Raw genomic sequence first — 27024 nt, 5'->3', positions numbered from 1 at the left:
TATATCATAGTCAATTATTATATTCTTTATATAACACATTAAATATTTTGAAAATATAATCAATTATTTTTTAAATAATTGATTATTTGAAAAAATATAATTTTTATATATAATTTATTATTTCTTAAAATATTCTATTACTTTTGTAAAACTTATAAAATTAATGTTTATCTGGAAAATTAATTATTATTTGAGATAATCAATTATATATTTAACATAATTGTTTATTATGTTAAAAAAGAGTAAAAAAATAGTTTTCAAACAAAGTTGTTCAAAATTATCTAAAGATTGATTAGTTTTATTTAATCACTTAACATATTTGAAGGTGATTATGAAATATAAATCATAACCATTATGAGTGTTGTTGATTATGTTTTAACATCAGTAAGGATAGTTTGAGAAGTTTCTTTTAAAAAAAATATTTATATTCATATTTTAATTGATTTTGTAAAAAAACAATTGTATGGGTGATGTTGTGTGCATGTGTATATACAAGTTTATATTACTTGTGTTTATGGAACAAAGTGATAAAGGGATCATTACACTTCTCACTATCTTTATTTTGACCATCAACAATATGTTTAAGACATCATTTCCAATTTTCACTTCTCGAATACTCTATCTTCCACTCAAGTAAAATTTCTTTAATTTTAATGTCAACATTTAAAATACAACTCTAAATTTAACATCTTATGTACTGGTATGGCCGACCGGGGTACCCAACCTGGCCAACTCGTAAACCAAACCCTAACCCAAACGACAAGGTCAACCACGTCGCACATGTGGCCGACCGGCATACAACGCTCAAGTCAAAGGTTGACCGGATTAGTGAGACTAATCCAAGGTTAAGAGTGATCTAACTCAACCCTAATCACAAACTAACTCCTTAATTCGGTCAACAACAAGGGCCCATCAAGGTAATATAAATATCATGCATTCCAAGGAGAAAGGTATGTCATTATCTACAGTATTCTGACAACCGAACGTTGTTACCCCGCTGACTTGAGCGTGGGAGTGCCTTCTGCAGGTACCCCACTCGTCTGAGGAGCCGCACGGTGCGGAAAAGACAAGGTAAGGAGCGTTGAGCGTGAGAAGACCGACCGAACAGCATCTGAAGTCAATCTTTCTCCAGGTCCCCAAACCCATCCGAGAACATCTTACCTTTTTTCTGAACCAAAACTACATTACCTCCCAATATATTTATGGAATATCAAGTACATTCATAATATTTACATGGTCGCACTTTATGGCTAATTTTTCTATTGATAGTGATCATTTAGTAAAGAATTGTCAGTGATAAAATTGATTTTTTTAATAATGATTCACATATATTTGAAAAGAGAATTTCCAATAAAGATAAACAACTACGATAGAATATTAAGTAAGAATGTAAATATATCATTATAAGAAGTCTTTACTCTCTTGTTTTCTCCAGGAGTTTCCATTGTAGTTATCCTATCATACTTGTATTCTTCAAATATAATTCAAATAAACAATTTTCTTTTCTCCACATTACTTGTATTGAACATATTTTAAATTTAATTGTGAATAGGTTGAAAGAGGATATTAAAGTTTTTTTTCTAAAAATAGTGTTGTCGAATATATAAGACCTTCTCCTTCTAATTTGTCTAAATTCAAGTATAAGTTAAAGTTAGAATTCTGCAAAATTAATGTTGAAGGTTGCCTTTAAACGGTTAGAATGTATGGTTTTAAACTAGAAGGGGGTGAATGGTTTAAAAGGGGTTTTCACAAACTTTTTAGGATAGAATGAAATTCTTTGCAAAAAACCAGATTTAGGAATTCAGTTTGCCAAGAATAAAGCTCAAAACAGAAAAACAACAGAAAAAAACAATTGGTTGTTTCCCAGAAACAATCGGTTGTTTATACCAGTAAAAATAACAACAACTGAAATTAAAGAGTTTAAGGAAGAGAGAAATGCACAAACAATTTATACTGGTTCACTCTTAACCCAAGAGCTACATCCAGTTTCCCAGAAACCTGGGGAATCCACTAGGTAATCAAATCCAGATTACATACACACACCACCAAAGAAGTGACCTTGATCCCCTCAAGACATACACTTCCTTTGGCTCAGCACATACACCACCAAGAATGTTGATCTTGACAACCTCAAGAGCACACAACCCTTCTTGGCTTTACAACACCAGAATGTACACAAATCACATAACGAATTACACTGTTACAGAATCAACTGAAATCAATACAGAGTAATCCTATTCCACTTCTCTCTTGAATATAACCAAAGCTCAAAGTTCAAACTCAAATGCTTCAAAATCTCTTTGAAAAACTCAAATCTGTTTTTCTTTCTTGTTGTTTGTTATAAAACATTAACAAACTATTTATAGTATTCAAATCTTGGTCAAAGCATTTAAAGTAGGAGCGTATTCAGTTATGAAATCAATTAAAGTTCTTTTAACAAACAAAACTGTTTCTGTTAGGATTCCAAACAAACAATCGGTTGAAATAGCGTATTAATCGGTTGTTTTGGTTTTGACAGCAAGTCAACCATCCAAAACAGTTTTCAAACTTTTGAAAAACACCTAAGTATAAAACAATCGGTTGTTTTGACAAAACAACAGGTTGTTTTTCACTTAGTTTGAAAAACACTTTAATCTTAAAAGATTTGAAAACACTTAAGTTTTAGATTCAACAAAGAGTGGATTACAAATATAATCTACCCCAGATCCTATTCTAAAGCACACCAGCAACAGCAAGCACCTCCAGCCTTTCAACAAACACAAAGGATTTGGATTCTTCAAAGCTTGAACACACTTGATTCAACATAAACATCATAAAGTATTTGAAGAATTTAAGCTGCAAAAATTTAAAACATGTGCATGTAAATTTTGCTTTACTTGCAACTTCGTTTGTCATTATCATTTTGTATATTTTTATTGTTTTTCTTTAGACACATTTCCCATCTCAAATTATTTGCAAATATCTGTAAATGTAAAATTTTACATTTACAAGCATGGTACTCATCATATTTGTTCCTGCTGGTTGACTCGTTGTGTTAGTTGCTTCTAACGGCAACCTTCAACCCTTTTATCTCCGCCCGAGAATCGTACTTCTTTGATCAAGAAATCTCTCACTTGAAAAGACAAAGGGCGTCAAGGTCGTTTGCACTCCGATGCTCAAGTCAGTATAAGGGCAAAGAAACACCAAATGTAGAAAGTAGTTTCGGTCTTAGAAACTGCATACCATACTAGGGTTCTTAGCACCCTTTATATAGGTTAAAACTAGGGTTTACCTTTGTGTTGTTACCCTTGTCTAGGGTTCCTTGGGAAACGTCCTTACGCCGCTATTTACATAATCTTAGCGTATCTGGCACATGGACTTCCCTTAACTGGAGTGCAACGAATAACAGAGTGGTCGTTTGGGTACCAACTTGTGCACCTAATCTTTAGCGACATCTGCTTTGTGGGTGCCCTAAGTATTCATGTGTCATGCATGCAGCTTTCCCTAGAAACCCTAACCCTAATGGGCCTTAGCGCTTCCCAAGATTATTCACTCGTGTCGCGCATGCGCTATACACACCACATGCATGAATTCTTCGTGACTTAGGCTTCCCACATATCTATTGTTGTTAACTTAGCATAATTATGGGACCCACCTCTCATGGCCCATCTGTCGATGTCCGATCTCTCCTTCTGTTGGCGAGGGCCGATGTCGATCTCCAACATCGGGGTCTATGGTACCGATGTCCAAAGACTCACCAATCCTCTGATAGGTGTGTCTGAGGTCCACCTTACTTGGCCTCCTTCCACTATCAGACACTGGTGTGCGATGTTTAAGGTCAGTCATTGGGATGACCGAAGACTGATCGGGACAATATTCATTTTTAAAATCTCATTATTTTAACCTTTTTCCCTTTTTGTTGTTGATTAATAAACAATAATTACATAACCAATATAGATTAGGAAAGAATTAACTTTGTAAGAATTTTTTATGAAAATATGTATTCGAATATACTTTATTTTCAAGAAAGTTACATTCATGAAAGTGAAACAAGTATTTTTAAGAAAGATATTTAGTTTTAACACTCATAAGAGTAAGGCCAATTCGACCGAAATCTAATAAATGGATCATGTTGGATTGATAGTCTAATCTAAAATTTATTTGACAACTCAATATCATCTAATTGGTCGTACGAAAATCCAATGACATGGTTGATCCAATTTGAATTAATAATATAAAAAAATTAAAGCATTATATATATATATATATATATATATATATATATATTACTTTTCGAACTTATTTATGGAATTGTGGTATTTAGTTTTTTTATGAATTTTTTTTGTTGATAATAATTTGATTTTGAATATTATTTATGTTAATATAATAATGTTTTGAAATTTAAATTTATTAAAATTTTATTTTTTATTTTATATATTAATACTTTATTATAATAAAAAAATTAAATATAGATTTAATTTGATAAATTATATTATACATATATAATATATTTGTATTTTTTTTAATATAGATAAACAGTCTCACCATTAATCCACTTACTTAATACCAATACCGAGTTAAAGACGGACCCATTTTTATAACACTAGCTACATTCTCACGTTTTCGTTTTCAAAAAAAATTATGAATAGGTTAAAATAAATTTATTTTTTAGAATAACTATAGTTCCACTTCATTCTTCTAAAATTGTTTTATTTTTCATTTTTACTTTAACATTTCTTAAATTAAATATATTTATTTCCTTTGAAATTATTAAATGTCAACTAAAACATAATCATACAAATAACATCTTTAGGTATAATACTTCTAAACATTTGGAAAAACAATGTCATGCTATAAATATCTTAAAACTCAAATCATGGTTAGTTTTACAGTTTTGAATTGATTTTTTTATTATGAGTATGTGGTACAAATATTTGTTAGATATAGTATTTAGATTTAACTCTTTAAATCAAATGAGTAAACGTTAATTTATTGCTTATTTAAAACTAATTACAATTAAAAGGGGTCATCTTAAATTAGGGGAAGAGTACTTTCAAGAAGGGTATTATGAAAAAATATTTATTTTATATTAAATTTATAAATGAATATTTATTATAGAAAAATTCTGTAATAATTAACTTTCATAATGAATGCAGAAATAAATTATATTAAATAATAAAAAATATTTTATGAGTAAGAAATTGATTGTCTATAAGATTTAAGCTTTTACATAAATATATATATATATATATATATATGGATGTATATGTATCTGTGTGTAAATTTACAGTCTCCAAGATGTTTTCAAGAATCATAGTCCCCTCACCTAAAACCAAGCATATAATTTATCAGATTTAACTAACTTTAAATATCCTTCAATTTATCTAATTTAGTGTTTGTCACATTAATCAATCTTATAATTAACTCCATATAATATATAATGACGTGCACAGCAATAGCATTTTCTACAAATGAGTAAACATGATGTCAATTGCATCACTGGTAGCAGCATACTTATTATTGCAAAAATGGTACAAAACAGAGGCTCGTAAAATAAATGAAAAATAACAGCGGTAGCCGTCATTCATTGGCATGTCATAAATTTAAACAAAACATTATATCGAACCTCCCCGATGAAGTGGAGATGAAGCAAAAAAAACAAACAAAAAACTAAAATAAACTAATATCTGTTCCAGTAGGTTCTGCGTCTGAACCAATTGTAGTCGGGCAAACGCTGAATAGGACCCAAAGCAGTAATTGCTACATCCTGCAAAGAAGCATACAATACAAACACATGACACCATTATCCAACAAATAAAAATGGTGTCTATACTACTGAATATGTTTCGATTATTACCTTGTCATAGATAAACCTGTTTGCAACCCGTTTAATTGTACTGGCATCAACCGCATCAATTCTAGCAAACAATTCAGCAAACGGGATTCTCCTACCATAGGTAAGCAGCTGAAACAAAACATGAACATAGATAAAAAAAAGTGAAACAACAAAATGATTAACGCTGCAGCATATATAAAGCTATAAATTTATCCTATATAAAGAATCCAGGTCGAAATTCTTGTAGCTAATGGGGATACTATTCTCTGCATTGACATTGCCCACGTAATAATGGAGTGAAAATGAATACCATTGCATTTTAAAAATTTCGAACACATTCAATTTACAACTACATTAATACAACAGAATAGTCATAAACAATAGGCCTTTACTAACTTTAAATAAGTAATCATACTATGCAAGTGTCATTTTCTGAGCTTATGTTTAATTTAGTGATAGAGGGTGGAATGGGGAGAGTTGGAGTGGAATGAAGTTTTGATTGTTTGGTTTGTAAAAATATGAATGCAACCTGACAAAAGAAGATGGATTGCAATTCATTTCATTCCATTGCTTAACTCTAAATTTGATGTGCACTTGATGGAACAAAACTTGCGGATTAGAAAGTGACTATTTTAGCTTTGCAAATATGTTAACCTTAACAGTCATATAAGCATAATACTAAATAAGGATAATGTGGACATGAGTAATTACAATGTTTTTTTAAAAATAGAACGAAATCCTCACTCCTTCCAATTATAAAATATCCAAACAATGGAATAACATTTTTATTCATTCCATCCCAATCTATATTGATCGATTATTTTCCATTTTCTATCACTAATCCAAACAAAACTAAGAGTTTGTCTATCAATAGTAGTATCTTGCTATCATCTTATCTCAATTCAGCTTGAGCTCAATGAAATAATATACTAAAGAATGAAGTTTTATTAAACATTCTCCCATGTCCCTCTACTCTTCATGGAGTTATGTGTAAAATCTATTGTACCTGACGGCCAATATCTTCAGCCACTGGACTTGTTCCATCAATGTGTAGTAGCAACGAAGATTTCAACTGTAAAACAGGAAAAAGTGAATACAACAGTAATAACAGCGAGAAAAGAATAACTGAAACTAATGCAACACTAAATTTATGATAAAGATGTAGGAAGTACTATAATTGGAAAGCAACAAAAATATTTAAGGACTGTGAATGTCATGTCACATTTAGCAATCCATGATCTTTGGGCATACCAAAGGAAATACATATTACGTGAGCCAAAATTACTTTGTTGGAATGGAAGCAATATGAGCAAGAACTAACATTGGATTCACAATTCTTAATGTATGTTTTTAGTGGGTAAAAGTTAACCATAAATTTTGATGAAATGAAAATATCAGCACTATCATGAAAATTGAACTTAACAATTTGCACACGACGAAAGATACACAGTAAGCATTTTCAAGAAGTTAACAGCAAAACATGACATGACATCAGAAATAGAAAGGCCATGAAAGAGTAAAATGCTGTTAATCTGTTGCACATACCCATCTTTCACCTTTTTATTCTGCCTGGCATACAATAGTAACATGAATTTTACAAGCTGATTGATACATCTATACATTAATTTAATGCGTACACAGAAGGTGTTCAATGAAGAGCACACAATATGTCATCAAAAGAAAAGATCCAGAGTGACAGCACAAATACCATAAGATCCATTTACCTGAAATTTTCAACATTCAAAATATGCACCAGTTATCATTACATAATTTAAATCCAAATCATTACACATAAAATTTATTGTTTTAGTTTTAAAAAGTAAACTACCTTTGTATATGAAAAATGACATAAGAAATTTAAGTTGAATGCAACTTATTAAGAATAAAATTGCATGTAACTGATTTGTGTAAAGTAACTCCTAATTCCTACCATATCTTGGACAATGATACAGTCATCATAGGTGAAGTTTAACACAATATGCCAAATTCTATGTCACATTAAATTAGCAAGCCAGGAATCAATACTTAGAAACCCACCTGATTACAAGCACGTGTAACATCATCTTCAGAAACGCGATAAGCCAACTTGGTTGTTTCATACATTATTGCATATGACAAATCATCCAAGCTATCAGGCTGAAAGCACAATAAATTGAGAGAAAAGAAGTTTTATCAAGAAAAAATTATTGAAGATATGGATACAAAGATAATGAAACTAGAAAAGCTATAGAAGATATACAACATTGTATAACACAACCTAAATAAACTACTCTTGCAAATATCAGACTGTAAAATCATCCATCACATTGCTGAGACACAAATAACCATTATATTTATATTTTACACTAATGATAATCCTAAAAAGATATTAGACTATTCATTATAGGATATCGGTCTTTAGGCGATATAACTAGGTAAATGTCGGTCTGTGAGCCAATGTACTCAAGGCTAGGGGTAGCAAAATGAGTCAGGCCCTCAGTCCACCATCATTTAGGTGGGGCTGGTTCACTTTCTGAACCCACCAACCTGTATTGTCCCAGCCCGCCTAACTCACCAATCCGGCAGGCCACAGGTGACAGCGCACACCTTTTATTTTTGGCACTTTTAAAGAGGGATCTCATTCGTTTGGAAAAAAATTAGTGGTGAACAATGTTTTATATAGAAATTTATTTACATTAATTTCTATATGCATCATTTAATTTATTGAAGTATAGTTGATATTTACTTTATTTTGTTAGATATTAAACATTTCATTAGAATATTAAAATTTTATTTTATTTCTCTTTCTTGTATTTTTATTGTCCAAAAAGTGATATCAATTATTATAATAATTAACCAAGTAAATAGATCTAAAACAAAAAATTACAAAAAAAGAACAAAAATTGAAAAGTGGTGGACTAGCCCATCCTATGATTGGGCAGGTTACTATTTCTAGCTTGCACAACCTTGACGGGCCAGCCCACCCCGCTTTTGACAGGCCAACTGAAGGTCGCACCAAAACGGGCCAGGCTGGCCCGTTTTGCCACCCTACTCAAGGCTTCTATAGCTACCGTCACCATAGGGATGTCAGATTGCCGAATGGGAACATTCAAGGAAGTTATGAGAATATCGGCACAAATTTCAAGTAGAACTCAACCAACTAAAACAAAACCAACTGCTTCAACTTCAAAAAGATAACTATAATTCCACATAATTAAAGTACCAACCCCTACGAATTTGGAAAGGTTGAGGGCCTAGTGGGCTTTTTCTTCCTATAAATAAACCATGACCCCATAGGGGTGAAAGCAAGTGATTCATTCTCCTATCTTATCCTTACACATTCTCCTTACTCAACAGTTCCTAAGCATAAAGTAGTCTTCTCTTTTTTGCTGGAAGAGATATCAAGTAAAATAGCATTATATTTATGAAAAATGAGGGGGACGTAACAGTCTTATACTCAACTTTTCAGGCAAGTCTTATAAGAAAAACCACACTTACATCTTACCTTAGCAACAGCATAAACACCAAAAAGACCTGTGTCCTTGTAATTGGTATTGAAAGCCATAATGCTCTCAGCAACTTCATTAATACCAACTCGTTGTGCTAACTCAGAACTGTTCACAGTCAAAATGAATGCAAACAAGTCAGTATCAGGAGAGGCATTTTTCCATTTCTTCTATTTTTATTATATAGAAGGGAGGATGGGGATGGTTCAAATCACATACCCCATGTGTTTACCACCTCCAGCAGCCTTATTCCAAGAACCCAACATAGCTTGCATGACCATGAGAGCAACTGAATCTGGGTCCTTCCAAGATGCACCTTCAAAAGCCACCGCAAATTGTGCAAGGGGAATATCATCATCGAGCATTCTAACCTGTTTTCCCAGGCAAAAAGTAGACAAAAATGGTAATTAAATATACCAACAAGAAAGGTTTCAAGTCTTCCAACGTCAACACAAATATTCTTACCTCAGAACCAGTAAAAATAGCTGGCTCTTTAGCAACTAATTGAGCCGTGGTAGTGCCATCTGTCGACAACTTAGTAAACAACTTGTTCACTTGATCAACAATATCCTCATGCTTGACAGCTCCAGATGCAGCTATCACCTATGAAAGCAAACCACGCCGAATATAGTTTTAGAGATAAACAAACAATATGCAGAGAAACCATCACTGACAAAGAACACACACATAACATAACCACATTAATTTTCCACATACCATCCTAGGAGCCGTGTAATGTGTCTGAATGTAGCTCTGCAGATGAGCTTTCGTGATTGTCCTAATGTTCTTATCAGGTCCAAGAATGGTTCTTCCAAGAGGAGTGCACTGGAACGCAGTTGCGTGTAGGTGATCAAAGATCACTTCCTCAGTTTGACCCTCAACCTATAACCAGATTCATTAATTAAACCTTACATCAAAATTGAAATCATCATCAACAACAACAACATCAGCCCTATCCCAATAAATTTACACAAAATCAACATCCAAAGAAAAAGGTGTACTTTCAGACACCCCCAGTAGAAATACACTAGGCCCAATTACATTAGATCCCTTTATCAAGTCATTTTATTTACTAATATGATGTAAGATAAATCCTGAGAACTCATTTCAAAATTCAATCACACATCAAAACTCATTTCTAATTAATTGAGAGTACAAAGAAAGTGACAATTGAAATCTAAACTCGAAACAAAGAAAAGAGGTTTTCTGTACCTCCTCCATTTCACGGAGAATGACATCACGTTCGCGGCTGATGCGATTTTCCTCAAATCGAGAATTCTGAAGGATGTCGGCAAGGATATCGAGGGCCTGGGGTACATCACTGTCGGTAACCTTGGCGTAATATGTGGTCTGTTCGCGTGAGGTGTACGCGTTGAGGTGTCCTCCCATGTTCTCGATCTCTTCCTCAAGCTCGCGCGCTGTGCGGCGCTCGGTGCCCTTGAAGATCATGTGCTCCAGGAAGTGCGCGGTACCGTTGGTCTCCTCGGTCTCGAAGCGCGAGCCGGCGTCGATCCACACGCCGACCGTGGCCGTGCGGGCGGCGAGGGTGGACTCGGTGGCGACGCGGAGGCCATTGGGAAGCGTGGTGACGCGCGTCTCAGGGGCGGCGAGAATGTGCGTGTGGTCGGAGAGCGTGGGGCGGGGAGAGCCGTGTTTGAGGAAGCGGGGGTCCTGGTTTTCGAGCTGGCGGAGCTTGTACTTGATGGACTCGGCAGCGCGGTCGTAGATCATGGCGGTGGGGGGCGGAGGAGCGGGAGGAGAGGCGGCAGAGGGGGCTAGGGTGGGGGACGCCGAGAGAGATCGGATGGAGGACAGCACGGAGGCCCGCCGGTCGGAGCGGCGGGCCGCGGAGAGGAGGCGCTTGAGGGACATGGATTAGGGCTGGAGTCTAGGGTTTCACGGTGGGAAAAGAATGAGCAATGTAATGAATCGTATGTTAAAGAGAAATAGATGTTGGTGTTGAACAGGTATTCTAGTTTGTGAGAACTACAGAGATGCAAGACTTTTACTTTTATTTTTTTATTATTTTTTCAAACAAAATTATTCTTCATTTTATTTAGAAAACCAAATATAATTTTACAGTTGGTATGCCTCTTTTGTTTTAAATGTCTTCTTTTTGTTTTAAATATTCTCTTAATTAGTTTTTATGCCTGCTTTGTTTTAAATGAATTTTTCTTGTTATTAGTATTCTCTTAATTTAAATATATAAAAAAAAAATTCCTGTTAACTGTTGTTAACTTTTTTTTATATGTGATTTTATATTTTATTTTATTTTATTATTATGGACATCGTGCTATTTTCTAATTTTTTTTAAATATTTGGTATATATGAGGGACGATTTTAAATTGAAAGAGAGGTGGAGGAGTGATTTTTTTTAATATTTCAATCATTTCCTATTTTTTACATATTTACTAAAAAAATTAATTATGTTTCTAATTAATTGAAAACTGTTTTTTTTTAAAAAAAAACTAATATACTGCCATTTCGTAAAATGGTAGTTATTGTACTGGACTAAACATCGGCATCAGACATCGATACTTGTGTGGAGAAGGTCGGTTCGGTGGGCTGGTCGAGATAGTGGGCCACGTAAGTAGGCCCCAAAGATGCGTGTGTTGAAATCCGTATATATGAAATACCTGATTAGCGAAAGTGCATGTGGTGTGTATAGTACGTTTGGGTCTAGCACAAGTAAATACTCATTAGAAACGCCTAGACCCAAGAGCGTTAGGGTTTTCAGGGGTAAGTTGCATACATGATACGTAAAGGCTAGAACGCCTACAGTGACAGATGGGCCTCATGATGTTGGTACACGAGTTGGTATCCTAGCGGCCATGTTGTTAAGATTGTGCACTCCAAGGAGGAAGATTTGTGTGGTTGTTACACTAAGATTGTGTAACAATGTAACAGAATGTCTTCCCATCGAACCTACTTTCACTCGAGATAAGGTTCTCGTGAGAGGAGGATTGTTACAATAAGGTAACCTAAAGTAGTTTATAAAAGGGATTTGTAATCCCTGGTAAAGGTACATCGTTTCTAAGACTGAAACTGCTTACTTACTTATTATTTTTGTATTGGTCAGACCTCAGACATCAGCATCAGAGATCGGTATCAAACATTAACATCAGACATTGACATCGGACATCGGTGGTCTGGTCGAGATAATGGGCCAAGTAAGCGGGTCCCATAAACAGTAATGAGTTGTCATCCAGATATAAGAAAGACTTAAATCACGGGATGGTTCATGCATGTGGTGTGTATAGTATGTTCAGGTCTAATACAAGTAAGTATACCCAGAAGGCGCCCAGGCCCATAAGGGTTAGGGTTTCCAGGGAAAGCTGCATGCATGGCACGTGAATAATTAGGGCACCTATAGAACAGATGGTCCCGCAGCGCTTGTACATGAGTTGGTACCCTAGCGGCCATATTGTTAAGATTTTGCACTCTAGAAAAGGAAGGTTCAGTGCGGCGGTTGCACTAAGATTGTGCAACACGCAACAGGATGCCTTGCTAGTAAACCTAATTCCACTTAAGGAAAGATCCTCGTGGGACAGGGAAGCTGACCTAGATACAACCTATAAAAAGGGTAGTAAGGACCCTAGAAAAGGTACGTCGTTTCTAAGACTGAAACTGCTTTACATACTTATTGTTTCTTAGCCTAGTACTGACTTGATCGTCGGAGTGCAATCAACAGGTAGGGTCCCCTCTGTTTCAACGGAGCCACTCTCTATCACCTGAAGAGAGAGCAAAAACCACCAGAAATAGGAGGAGCCACCACCTTCCTCTGAAGTCAATGGCGGCTTAGTCAACCGGCGAGAACAATTTCTATAAGTCCTGAACTGACTTGATCGTCGGAGTGCAATCAACAGGTAGGGCCCCCTCTGTTTCAACGGAGCCGCCTTCCAACATCCAAAGGGAAGCACAAAATCCACCGCTTGCCTCTGAAGTCCATCGACGACCAGGTCAACTGGCAAGAACATTCGGCGCCCACCGTGGGGCCCGATAAAACTAGGTCCCACCCACAATTGTGATCAGAGCTATCAGGTGACATGAGGAATACAAGGCAAGGTGCATCCGCACCCAAAGAAGAAGACAATGTCACCATGCAACAACTCATGGAGACTATCCGTGCTCTTCTGCAAACGGTGGTGGTGTCCAAGGCTGATCAAAATAGGATTCTAGCTGAGGTTCGGGCCGAGCAGGCAGCCAGTCAAGACCGATTCCATGTTGATTTGGATGCTTCACGAACAAACAATGAAGAATTGCGCAGGGCCAATGAGGAACTGCGCAAAGATCTGCAACACGTGGGGGAGCGTGTAGCAGGGGAGCAAACCCCGCCCATTCCAGTTAGGGCTCGCCCCATGCCATTCTCCCAGGCGATCATGAATGTCATGATACCCACCAATTTCATGACTCTAAAAATCACTTTCACATGTACTGAAGACCCAAAGGCCCACATCACGGCTTTACACACTCAGATGATGATCTCGGGGGAAACCGATGCCATGCACTGCAAATTGTTCATGGGAATGTTCTCGGGCACAACATTGGATTGGTTCATCAGTCTCCCCGATGGACACATCACCTCGTTTGATCAATTCTCGACATTGTTCAGGGAGCAGTTCATTGTCAACGGGGCGCCACCCCCTGTCTCTTTCGACCTTTTCAATGTGAAGCAGTACTAGGGAGAGCCCCTGAAAGACATGATGGTGCACGCCTTTAGGTGGGGAATGCTATCAGGGCCCTTCAGCGATTCTTTAATAAGGTGTCGTCCAAAGACATTTAGTGAGATATGTCGCCGAGTTGTGGCCCACATCGGCGCACATGAAGAGGTGACGAAAATATGTGGAAGCATTGGACCGAAAAGATGCCGGGGAAACGGTTGGCCTCAACCCATGAGGGTACATGAGGCTACGACGGAGAAGAAATCACTGGCCAAGCATACATCCTATGAGCCGAAAAGGCACCAGACCTAGGCACGGGTGAGGGGAAGTGCGCCAAGTAGGCATAAGTTTAGAGTGAACCTCAATGAGCTAATCGTTATCCCCAACGTAGCTGATAAGCTAAAGCTGCCCCAAAAGACTAACAAAAGGTTGGGACCGAGCAGGGACACCTGGTGCGAGTTTCACCAAGTCTTTGGGCACGGCTTGCAAAACTGTTTGGCGCTCGGACACCAATTGACTGAATTGGTGAGGGGTGGCTTCTTGAAGGAATACCTAGAGGAAAATCATGAAGCCCCAACAGCAGTAGCCCTAGCAGGGGATTAGGGGCACGAAGTACCAGTCCATGGCGAGGTGAACACCATCTCTGGGGGTTTTTCAGGAGGAGGATGTACCGTTTCCCAGCGGAAGAAGTATGTCGGAGAGGTGATGGCAGTAGAAGCACGGGAACCTGACTAGTCACCTGAGCCCGATCTCTACTTCACAAAGGCCGATTTATAGGATGTGGTCCCACATGATAACGAACCGGTGGTAACAGTAGGGAGAAGAGTGCATCGAGTCCTCATCGACCAAAGGAGCTCGGCAGATGTAATATTTTGGTCAACCTTCAACAAGTTGCAGTTGTCACCTGACCAACTGAGACCTTACGACGGTTGTCTATACAGTTTTGCTAGAGACCAGGTAGAAGTAAGAGGACATGTGGAGCTGAGGACAACTTTCACATACGACACCACATCCCGCACCGTCAATATAAGGTACCTTGTCGTCAACGCTACTTTAGCTTACAACATCCTTTTAGGCAGACCTGCCCTAAATAGGATAGGAGCAGTGGCCTCGACGAGGCATATGAAGACGAAGCTGCTTTCCCTCGAGGGATCAATAATTACCATTAAGTCCGATCAGAAGGCAACAAAGAAGTGTTATGAGAACAATTTGAAGACAAAGATAGGGGTATGCTCGGTCACCAGCCAGCCTCAAAGGGGAGAAGGGGTTGCCCAGGCAGAGAAGGCCCAAGAAAGGCGACCCGAGCATGTAGGTGAGGTGCTGGAAAGGGAGATCGGGGGAAAGAAGTTCAAACTCAGCAAGTCTCTAGACTAGGAAACACAGGACTAGATCGTCGAGGTAATAACACGACATTTGGATGTCTTTGCATGGTCTGCCTCAGACATGCTTGGCATCAACCCTGATTTCCTATGCCATCGTCTCACAATGGACCCAAAGGTCCGACCTGTTCGCCAGAGGCGGAGGAAGTTTAATGATGAAAGACTCCTAGTCATCAGGCAAAAGACCTAGAAGTTGTTGAGTGCTGGTCACATAAGGGAGATCCAATACCCTGAGTGGTTAGCAAATGTGGTGTTGGTCAATAAGGCCAATGGGAAGTGGAGGATGTGCGTCGACTTCACGAATTTGAACAAGGCCTGCCTGAAGGACTCATATTTGTTGCCCAGCATCGACGCCCTAGTGGATAGTGCGTCAGACTTCTCAGTTCTGGATGCCTCTTAGGGTATAATCAGATCCGGATGCATCCCAGAGACGAATGCAAAACAACATTCATGATAGAGCTCTCTTGCTATTGCTATAAGGTGATGCCCTTTGGGCTCAAAAGCGCTGGCGTGACCTATCTGAGGTTGATGGACAGGGTGTTCGCCCCTATGATAGGACGAAATGTGCAGGCGTACATGGACGATATGGTCATCACCGAGAATGACCAACACATCGCTGACCTAGAAAAGCTATTCACCACAATAACCAAGTATAAGTTGAAGTTAAACCCCGAAAAGTGTGTATTCGGGGTAGAGGCAGGGAAGTTCTTAGGGTTCCTCCTCACCGAGCGGGGAATAGAGGCGAACCCCGAGAAGTATGCAACGATCATAACTATGAGAAGCTCGACCTCGGTGAAGGAGGTGCAACAGTTGATGAGACCAATGGCCGCCTTGTCTCGGTTTGTATCAGCAGGAGGAGATAAGGGGAATCCCTATTTCAGGGTTTAAAGAGGAACAATAGGTTTGTATGGACAAGCAAGTGTGAAGAATTGTTCCTAAAGCTGAAAGAGTACCAGACCAAGGATCCCCTAGATGGTTGCATACCTAGAGTACGTCATGCTCTTGAGAGAGGCTTTCACTGCGTTCGAGTTGGTACACGTCCCAGGGAATAGAATGCCTGAGCTGACTTGTTGGCGAAGCTCGCCAGCTCAGGCAGGGGGGGCAGACAGAGGATAATCATCTAGGAAACCTTAAAGACACCCAAAACTATCACGGTTGCACGGAAGAGGTCCAGCGGGTAAGTGTCTTTGAGGGCGGAAGGAGAGGTCACCGGTCGTTGACCCAAGAAACATTGAAGGTGCCCAGGATAAGCGCATACGACTTGTCAGTGGGAGAATTGTTGCATGTTTGCCTAGTCGACGAAGGTGAAACCTAGATGACACCCTATAGGCATTACCTGGCTGATGGTCTGCTCCCACTGGAGCCAGCAGAAGCCAGGGTCGTCAAGAAGAAAGCAGGTAGGTATACGCTGGTCGATGGAAATTTATTCAAGCATGGCTCCACTCACCCTATCTTGTACTGTGTGAGTGGGGAGCAGTGCACATGTATCATGGTTGAGCTCCATGAAGGTATTTGTGGGAGTCACATCGACGGACGAGCTCTCTCGTCAAAGGTTGTTCGAGCAGGGTACTACTGGCCAACCATGAGGGAGGACTACACGAGGTACACACAGCAATGGAAGCAGTGCCAACAACACGCCGATTGGCATCATCCGCCCCCAGAGGAATTGCGATCGATCCATAGCCCATGGTCTTTTCACACTTGGGAGATCCAAGAGAGTTCACCTCGATTCTAGAGCTTCGTGGCCGAGGAGTCTAACGAGGAAAGGAGGGTAAACTTATATCTGCTCAACGAAGTCAGGGAGGAAGCGCACATCAAGGCCGAAGCCTTGAAGAGAAGGGTGGAGTATAAGCACAAGTCCAAGTTGAAACCTCGACAGTTCCAGGTCGCCGACTTGGTAATGCGAAATGCTCACCCGTACCAGTTGGAGAAAAATTTGTCTCCCAGGTGGATTGGCCCATTCCGCATGATAGAAGTGCTCGGGAACAGAGCGTACAAACTCGAGACCTTAGAAGGCGAGATTATTCCCCGAACATGGAATGGGGCCAATCTCAAAAATTTATTTCAATTAATCATACTATTGTACGCAGTTTGAATGTTCAAGGGAACACTCTTTTTTCCTTACTGGGTTTTTTAATAAGGTCGCTCAATAAAAAGTTATTTGAAAAATATGCTTGCGATATATTGTGAAATATAGATCCTAGTGAACCTCCCCTTTAGGTAAAGATGCCAAGGTCGGGAGAAAATAGGGTTCCTAGTGAACCTCCCCCTTGGGTAAAGACGCCAAGGTCGGGAACAAGTAGGGTTCATAATGAACCAGGGTTCTTAGTGAACCTCTCCCCTTGGTAAGATACCAAGAGTGGGAGTGAAGTCTTCCCTTGATGAGATTCCAAGAGTATAAGCAAAATCTCCCTTTTTGGGAAAAGTAAGGCTCTTGGAGGATCGTGCTACTTAGGTATGGGCGATCGTTGGCGTGCTACTAGTTGTCAAAATCATTTCAAGACATACAAGTTAGCCGAAGTCAGAAAGAAAAACATTCATACACAGAGTGGTAAGCTTGGGAAAGAAAAACATTCATACATAGAGTGGTAAGCTTGGAAAAGGAAAACATTCATACATATATACATGTACAGAATAGTGAGTTGTTCGTTAAGTTACAAAATAAAGGCAATAGCGGGGAAGTTCACCCCGCTATTCCACATTCACCAATTGCCCATCTACGACAGTTTTGTTTAAGCCCATTTGGGAGAGGTCCACCTCATGATGCACGTAGGTAACCTGAGCTATGACATCCTCGAAGCCCACCGCATAGGAGTCGGAAACATCACTCATAAGCTCATTCTTGGTCTTTTGGAAGAGTTCATCCTTTTGGACCACTCCTCCTTCTGCCTAGCCATTTCCTCGTCCCTGTCGGGCAACTCTCCTCTCAGCCTCTCCACTTCAGTGCGAAGGTCGTTATTCCTGGCATATAATCCCAAGGCTTCCTGGAATTTCCCAAACAAGAGGGCCTTGGTCTCTTGGTGAGTTCTTCGAAGTTTCTCCACCTCCAGGATAAGTCCAATGACTTGGCATTTCAGTTCAGCGGTTTGGAGGACCTCTTTGTTGGCTAGTTCCTTTTCCTTCCGCATCTTGGATAGGAGAATACTGTTTGCAACTAGGGCTTCCCCTAGTTGCCTCGACATGTGCTCCATTAGGGGATCCTCTTCCAAATTCTCTAGCCTCCCTTTAACCCTGGTAGAGTGCAACATCTTTTGTAGGAAGGAAGATAGGTCAGAAGAGGAGTCTCATTGGTCTCCCTCCGAGGCACTTTCACCTCCGCCCTCCTGCACTACAATAGCACAAGGAGAGGAGGCGCTAGGGGGCAATCCCGGTAGGAGGGAGCTCGGCCATCCGAGTCTGAAGGAACAAGGATAACGACATCAGTTGTTTGTTTCCTCTTGAAGACGAGACCTGAGCAGGTCTCTTCGTCCTCAGAGGGGCGACTTTAGCCACCGCTTTTAGCTTTTTGTCCTTGGCGGAAGGAGTCAGAGCAGTTTTCTTTTACATGGCCAAGGCATCCAGGTTTTTTCTCTTCTGAGCGTCCAGCACCATGTCGGCATGAGAAAGAAAGCAAATAAGAGTTCAGCAAACACACACGTGCAGGATAATGCTAACAGGAGTAAAGGGAAGGGGGATACCAATGTACGCCTTAAGGCACAAAGGGCTATACTCGTGTTTTATCAGCTCGACAGTGCTAAACACTACCTAGAGGTTGGAGAGGAAGTCACACACCTCTCGTTCTCGTGGGGTTAAGTCTTCAAGGCATTTGGGTTTTTTGAGTTTGGGTTTCTGTGTCCAATACATAGGGAACCCATCCAAAATATTTGGATCATTAGCGCTGCAACGAATCTTGAAGAACTTACCATTGAAGCTTTTGAATGATTGTTGGTAGAGGGTTAGCAAGACTGATGTGATTCCAATAACATGATGGAGATATTATGAACATGTTATGGATTTAATAAGAATTGGAATATGATTAGGCACTTTTTAAGAATTGGATCAATGTTCTTAAACATTCAAGAACTCACCAAAACACAAGTAACCAAGCCAAACTCACATAGAAACCCATTTTTGGACATATGAACCGTTTGACACAAGGAAGAACACAAATGCACCGATTAAAAGTCCAAGAAACACAATCATAACCACAAGAACAACAAACTAAATGAAACTACCAAATATAAACACAAGACAAACAAGTTCTACCGATTGAAATAACAAGAAACAAAAAGACATGTTTTAGAGTTTGTTTTGGAATGGAAATGGAAGAAGAAGATGAAAAGGACAAGGAAACTTATGTGGTTGGAGCTCTTGGAAATGTTCACGCCACTTGAAGGATGGTTGGCTTCAAGATGAGTGTTGTTGCCGCCACTTGAGAGACCAAGAATTCACTCAAGATAAGACTAGAAGAGAAGAAGACACAAGTCTCTCTCAATTCACTCACCGATTTGGTAGAGGTCCAATACTCACAAAATCAATCTTATTATTTCAAAGACCTAAACCTTCCTTTTATAATGAGGAGGACCGGTCACAAGTACAAGAGAAGCTTACAATAGAAGCTTTGAAAGGTTACCTTTTAACTCTTCCTATTCTAGCGCCTAAAGGAGAGTGAAGAAGCACCTTTCTAGATCTTTCCTAAAAACTAGCGCCTAAAGGTGCTATACAAAGGACGTGTCTTAGGTTTCCCTCTTTAGCACCTTCCTAAACACTACTCTATATGTTTTACAATTTATACAAAAGAAATTACAAAGAGAGATATTAATTGGAGCCTATTCTTGAATGCTTGTAGTCTTCTTTTAGGCTTGGTCCTCTCTTTATTTAATTTCTTCTTTATTTTTTAGAAGACTAGAAGGAAGAACTTTAAATGCTTGGGTGGATGGCCTCTTCCTCCATTAGTGAAATCCTCTTCTTTTTTTATCTCTATCAAAGACTCTCCCAGCAACCCCGTTGAAGCTCACCCACAGTTTCCAAATTAGGCTTTTGGCTTCAAAAAAATAAAGGAATACATCCACTGATGGCAGATGGCCAAAGTGGTGACACAAAATGGAGAATGCTCGAACAAACGCCCAGTTATTTGGGTGTAGCTGGGCAGGGGCGACGTTGATCTCAGAAAGGAGGGCCCTCTCAAAGTTGGGGAAGGGAAGGCGTAAAAGGAGTTTCTTGAAGATGGTGGAGTAAATGAAACAAAATGGGCCCTCTGGGTCCGACGACTCATCACAACAGACTGGTTCACCCACCTTGCAAGGCACAACTTTGACGAAATTGTCGTGCTCTTTGCCAAAAAGGTAGTGCTTTTCGGGGTGTTCGCTCTTCTTATATGTTATTATGCTTGCATGGGTGGTAAAATTTGAGGTCTCCCCTAACAGGTCACTAAAAGCCTAGGGATATAGGGTTTTGTAGTCCGCGGTTGGGTGATCCAGCTTACAGGAGGAAATCTAAAATAGAGAAGAAAAACAAAATGCAACACTCAGAAGAAGAAATGCATGTGTTTTGGAAAAACAAAGCAAGCAAGCAGAAGAACAGAGAACAACGATCATAGGTGCGAGAAATATAAATAGTCTCAGCGCAGTTATGAGCATATTAAAAAGCATCGAAATGATAGTCCAAAGGCAGTTACAGGGTAAAAAATATACTTTGAAATGATTATCGAAAGGAGACGAGGTGTTTGGAGAGAAGAAAGTAGGGTGTTCGAGGTAGAAATGTTCAAAGAGATATGCGAAGAGGGAATGAAACAGTGAAGGGAGCGTTGATTTGGCCACGTGTACGCTAGTGAGAGAGTATGGTGAAACGTCACCTCGAAGCACTGTGCACGTCCCGTCACCCACTAGACACGTAGGTCACCATAGGCGAGCAGTTAGCCTCTTCACTGGAACAAGTTCCAGCTCGAGCCTGGGGGGCTTGTGTACTGGACCAGACATCGGCATCGGCATCAGACATCGACACCTGTGTGGAGAAGGTCGGCTCGGTGGTCTGGTCGAGATAGTGGGCCACATAAGTGGGCCCCCAAAGATGCGTGCGTTGAAATCCGTATATATGAAAGGCCTGATTAGCGAAAGTGCATGTGGTGTGTATAGTACATTTGGGTTTAACACAAGTAAGTACTCATTAGAAACGCCTAGGCCCAAGAGCGCTAGGGTTTTCAGGGGTTAGCTGCATGCAAGATACGTAAAGGCTAGAACACCTACAGTGACAGATGGGCCTCATGATGCTAGTACACGAGTTGGTACCGTGGCGGCCATGCTGTTAAGATTGTGCACTCCAAGGAGGAATATTATGTGTGGTTGTTACACTAAGATTGTGTAACAATGTAACAAAATGTCTTCCCATCGAACCTACTTTCACTCGAGATAAGGTTCTCGTGAGAGGAGGGTTGTTACAATGAGGTAACCTAAAGTAATCTATAAAAGGGATTTGTGATCCCTGGTAAAGGTACACCGTTTCTAAGACTGAAACTGCTTATGTACATACTTATTGTTTCTATAAGCCCTAAACTGACTTGATCGTCGGAGTGCAATCAACAGGTAGGGCCCCCGCTATTTCAATGAAGCCGCCTTCCAACATCCAAAGGGAAGCACAAAATCCACCAGAAATAGAAGGAGCCACCGCTTGCCTCTGAAGTCCACCGATGACCATGTCAACCGGCAAGAACAGTTATCAATTTTAAATTTTAAACATTGAGTAGTTTTTCATAAGTGGGACGAAACAGTTTATTAAACATGGTTGTTAAATGTGGAACAGTTTGTTAGACATGAAAAGGTTCACTACCTGAAGCAATTTTTCTTTTTTTCTTATCTTCATTTCTCTTAAAAATTATAGTAAACTATAGTTTTTATCTCTTCTTATTATTTGGTTTAGTTGACATCTTTTATTTAATTTGTAATATTTAACATAATTATATATAAATGATAAAAATAAAATTTTTGATACACAGACGTTGTTGCGCCTGTGTTTCCACTAGTATTAATATAAAATAGTTTATATTCTTGTCCCATCATAATTTTTATTAACTTTTACATTGATTTTGAAAATCGTACCTATAAATTTGTAATTCAATTTAATTTTACAATAATATTACATAACTTTTATTTTCTTATAAGTATGACAATAAATAATAATAATAATAATAAATTACATTAATAAGAAACGTGGTAAGTGTAGTTTTATGATAAAATCTTCATAAAATCATACATTTGTTTATATTCTATGAGAATTTCTATCTTTGTTGGCTTAAATACTTGATAAGAAAAGTTCTCATCATATTTTCAAAGCATTTTTTCTCCATTTTGCTTATAAACATAATTTGAATATTTACATATATAATACTTAAGTCACAATTAGTCATAATCACATAGATTGGTCATAAAACATTTTTAGTACAGTGGTTCACCTTATTCGTCCCTATATTTGGGGTCAATATTCAATTTAGTACAGTGGTTTTAAAAAAAAATCAATTTGGTCCCTATGGTTTTTAAAATGTATCCAAATTGGTCATTTCTGTTAAGTCCCACCTTACAGCGTCAAGTGTTGCTTATGTGGCAGAGAGAGTGTTTATGTGGCAGAGAGATGTTTATGTGCAAAGAAAGGTGAGATTAAAAGTTATTATTATTATTATTATTATTATTATTATTATTATTATTATTATTATTATTATTGTAAGGGTTGAGAAAAATAGTTTTAATGTAGAATTGGTATAATTAAAATAGCACATGAATATTTTATTATTAAATTTAAAAGAGCATATAAATAAAAATTCAATTATTCAGGTTTTATTTTAAAAAGAATCATCATCTCTCTAAAACTTATTTTCCTTTTCTCTGCCTTCTCTCTAAGATTCTGATCTCCTCGTTCATCAATTTGATGATCGGAGTCCGCCAATGGACTCCTGGCAGTGAACTCTATAAGTTTGTCCGATCAAAATCTTAGATAGAGTAAGTTCATTTCTGGCTCCTTTTCCTTTGAGTTAGTTTTGATCTGGTTAGGTTTGTCTTTTAGTTTAAGTTTGCTTGTGAGGTTTTTATCTTCAAAATTAGTCTATGATAACTTAGGGTCTTAGTGATATAGTTAGATTTGTGATCATAACTCTGTGGTGCAGGTTAGGCTACCCTTGAGCTTTTGGTGGGTTTGGAGCTCTTAGTGAGCATATGCTTAAGTTCAGGTAAGGGAAGCTAGTTTAAATTGCCAATAGAACCCTAGGTTAGAAGATCTGGATATGGGGTGACGTGGTCACCAATTACAAATTTTGTTGCAGGATTTCTTGTTTTTAGTAGATTGTAATTTGATTGAAATTGAAAGTGTTGTGATTGAGAATTGGATATTTGATTTTAAATGGTTTTGGATTTAGAAATCATATATATGTATAATAACTCAATGATTCAATAAGAATGATTGTATCATGATGAGCATGAACTGTTAATGTAATATGTAGATTTATAAATTTATGAATTGAATGAAATGTTGATTTAGAATCTAACAAGTATAACAAGTTATGCAAAAAAATCTTGCATATCTCGCTCAAGCTAGATAGTTATAGCTCAAGCTAGAATTAATAAATAAAATTTTGGGTGTTCTCAGGTTGTGTTTAGCTCAAGCTAGCAAATTCTAGCTCAAGCTAAAATTTTGGGTGCTCTCGGGTTGGTTTTAGCTCAAGCTAGCAAATTCTAGTTCAAGCTAAAATTTTGGGTGCTCTTGGGTTGATTCTAGCTCAAGCTAGCAAATTATAGCTAAAGTTAGACTCTTTTAAAAAATAATTCTGATATTTTTTTAATATTTACTTTTAAAAGGTTGGTTTATTTCTTTCTGTATAGTTATAAATTATGTAGACTTTTATTTCATGTATATTTAATTGAAAATTTCTTTAATTAGACATTTATATGATTAGTAAATGAATTGTTGTGTGTTTTTGGAAATTCTAAAATTTGGTATGATTTGATTGTTTGATGTTGGATATTGTGAGGTTCAGAATATGAATTTTAATCAAGATATAGTATTTTCAGGGAAGAAAATACCGTGTTAAGATTGTTTAGAATGTGCATTGACTAGGGATTCGTCTAGAAGGAGATATCCTGACTCTTCTGAGATAATGGAATCATATAGATGAAGTTATTCAGGTGGTGAGAGTCGAAGGAGGTTCATATGAATGAGTAAGTTGTTTGAAAAATAACTAACTTGACCTGTTATATGAGTTAACTCTGTCATACTAGGAGAGAGATGATATTGAGATTATTTATGCGCATAGCTGTGTGGATTTCACAGTGATATAGTATGACAAGTGCATATCTCTCAGTCTGATTCAACGCACGAGTCTTCCGGAAGTAGAGTCAAGTGTCTATGTGATGTGAGTCAGTAGAAGGCTGACATGTGAAAGATGAATTATGAAATTTTATAGACACTTAATGATTTGAGAAATTGTATGAGACTTGATGAATTATGTTTATTAATTTGAAATTGAAATCATATATAAATTTTTATATAACTAGCTTACCCTTTGTTTTGTTTTGTGGTTGTTTTTCCTTAATCTGTGATGATCGTGTATTTACACGGGAGCAGATGATGTTACAAGTGATAGAATTTCTCGGTGAGAAGATTGATGATGAAAAATTTATTTTCTTTGAATATTTGTTTTAATTTTATGTACATATTTAAAATCCTATGAAAAGGGATATATGTTGAAACATTATATTAAAGAATTGTAGACATAGTTGTATTATGTTTAAATATTTATTTTGATATTTCAAGCAGATTATGGTTATTAAATATGAGAAAATATAGGGATGTTACAATTATTATTATTGAAAATTTTAACCCTAAACCCTAAATTCTTAACAAAGTCACGTCTAAATTTGCAATAATAATAATAATAATAATAGTAATAATAATAATAATAATAATAACTCTCAATCACACATTTTCTCTCCATATAAACATCTCTCTCTACCACATAAATACTATCTCTCTGCCACGTAAACACTATCTGTCTGCCACATAAGTAACACTTGACGTCGTAAGATGGGACTTAACGGAAATGACCAATTTGGATACATTTTAAATAACATAGAGACCAAATTGATTTATTTAAAAACCATTGTACTAAATTGAATATTGACCCTAAATGTAGGGATGAATAAGGTAATTAAATCAATCATACATTTGTTTATCTTCTATGAGAATTTCTATCTTTGTTAGCTTAAATACTTGATAAGAAAAGTTCTCATCATATTTTCAAAGCATTTTTGTCTCCCTTTTGCTTATAAACATAATTTGAACAATAGAAGATGAATACTACAAAATGAAAAGATCCAAGTCCAGAGATGATTAAACCTCAATGGACACAGTTCATATGTATGGAGAGTGTATTTGAAAATCAAATACATGTAAAAGACATAAAGATTTCATCAAAGCAAATATTTACAAATCCAACGTCTACTACGTGGAGGATCATGAACAATTGGTGTTGGGATTTGTTAAATCCTTTTTGCTCAGCAATCGGACCGAGTCAACTGTAGTACATTTGAGGGTTGTCGTATCCATAGAGAATTAATGTTTATCGCAGTAGAGATAACTTTCAAGATGAAGTGATGTAAAAACAAAGGTCTATTGCATATATTTTATAAACAACTAATTATAATAACACCATGATAATATTTAGATAAAAGAGGTGAAGCTTTAACAAAACACTAAAGTAAAGGAATAACAATATAACAAAAATGTTGGGATTGAAAGAGCTTTGTCAATCCCTTTTATTATTGTTATTTATAAATGTTATGTTTATTCAAACTTCTCGTTCCTTATGGCCAAAACAAGTCGATTCCTCGCGTGAGGTTATCTAAAACCATAAACTATCTCAATCAATTCCTTGCATTGTTATAACTTATTTATGCATTAAGAAATTTATCATAGTCTTAGCTTCGCGCTCTGTAGCCATTGAGTCTTATGGCTGGTTGGTTAGGATTCAGATACATGAAATCGTCTTCCAACCTCATTCATGCTCCATGGACAATCAATGGTCGTTCTTCACCATTGAGCATTAAGCATATCGCCAAACCCGAGGAATTTGAATCTTAAATAATAAAAAAACAAGCCTTCGTAAACAACAATAACTTAAGGAATATCACATTACTTTTCAATCTGAATAAGGTAGAAATTAGCAACTCATAATAAAATCTTACAAGTTAATAATAAAGTATGAGAAGCTAAAGAACAACAAACATGGATCCTTGAATGTTTTTGGCCAACTTAGGCTTTGGATCCTTTTCTCCAAAGTTTGTCTAAGCTTCAACCTTGAGGTTTCTCCTTTAGACCTTTCTCAAGGCCTTTTGGTTTGTCTTCTTCTCTATTCTACCTTTCAATGGTTTGGAATGCTGTCTTGAGATCCCTTTTTATAGAATTTCATAATGGAGCTTCAAGGGATTCATGAGATTTGGTATTCGCTCAGCGTAGGCCAATCCACTCAACGGATTCACTTTCTTCAACTAACAAAATCTTTTGGGCTTTAAGCCCATTTCTTGAATTTCTTAAATTTCTTGGGATTCTCAAACTCAACATTTGCCAAAGATTCGTCCCAAGTTGATCCTAATGCTTTGCTTTTCGTGGTCATGAAGTAAATTTGACTCAGGCTTGGCTTCAAGCAAAATCTCTTTCCTTCCATT

At 37.6% G+C, this 27024-nt stretch overlaps 1 protein-coding gene across 2 annotated transcripts; it reads right to left on the bottom strand.

The window, feature by feature from the left end:
- Positions 1 to 5440: 5440 nt before the first annotated feature.
- On the bottom strand, positions 5441 to 11342 carry LOC137827121 (probable mitochondrial-processing peptidase subunit beta, mitochondrial). 2 transcript variants are annotated; one of them, XM_068633335.1, is made up of 9 exons: positions 10513 to 11342; positions 10018 to 10182; positions 9766 to 9903; positions 9520 to 9671; positions 9300 to 9408; positions 7853 to 7951; positions 6822 to 6887; positions 5837 to 5944; positions 5441 to 5746 (listed from the first exon to the last, which is right to left on the bottom strand). In XM_068633335.1, the coding sequence occupies exons 1-9, from the start codon at positions 11170 to 11172 to the stop codon at positions 5660 to 5662; spliced, it is 1584 nt and encodes a 527-aa protein (XP_068489436.1). In that variant the 5' UTR covers positions 11173 to 11342; the 3' UTR covers positions 5441 to 5659. The 2 variants fall into 2 exon arrangements, with proteins under 2 accessions (XP_068489436.1, XP_068489437.1); XM_068633336.1 differs by having other exon boundaries at positions 5833 to 5944; positions 10513 to 11276.
- Positions 11343 to 27024: the final 15682 nt, after the last annotated feature.

This window comes from Phaseolus vulgaris, chromosome 8 (assembly GCF_000499845.2).
Source record: "Phaseolus vulgaris cultivar G19833 chromosome 8, P. vulgaris v2.0, whole genome shotgun sequence".
Classification (NCBI taxonomy): domain Eukaryota; kingdom Viridiplantae; phylum Streptophyta; class Magnoliopsida; order Fabales; family Fabaceae; genus Phaseolus; species Phaseolus vulgaris.
Note: the sequence above shows the minus strand (reverse complement) of the source record. Positions and strands in the feature narration are given on the sequence as shown.

Coding starts and splice junctions, on each gene's coding strand:
- LOC137827121 (XM_068633336.1), bottom strand. CDS start 11,172: ATGTCCCTCAAGCGCCTCCTCTCCGCGGCCCGCCGCTCCGACCGGCGG. Junction 10,183..10,512: donor TTCTCCGTGAAATGGAGGAG/GTACAGAAAACC, acceptor ATCTGGTTATAG/GTTGAGGGTCAAACTGAGGA. Junction 9,904..10,017: donor ATTACACGGCTCCTAGGATG/GTATGTGGAAAA, acceptor TTGCTTTCATAG/GTGATAGCTGCATCTGGAGC.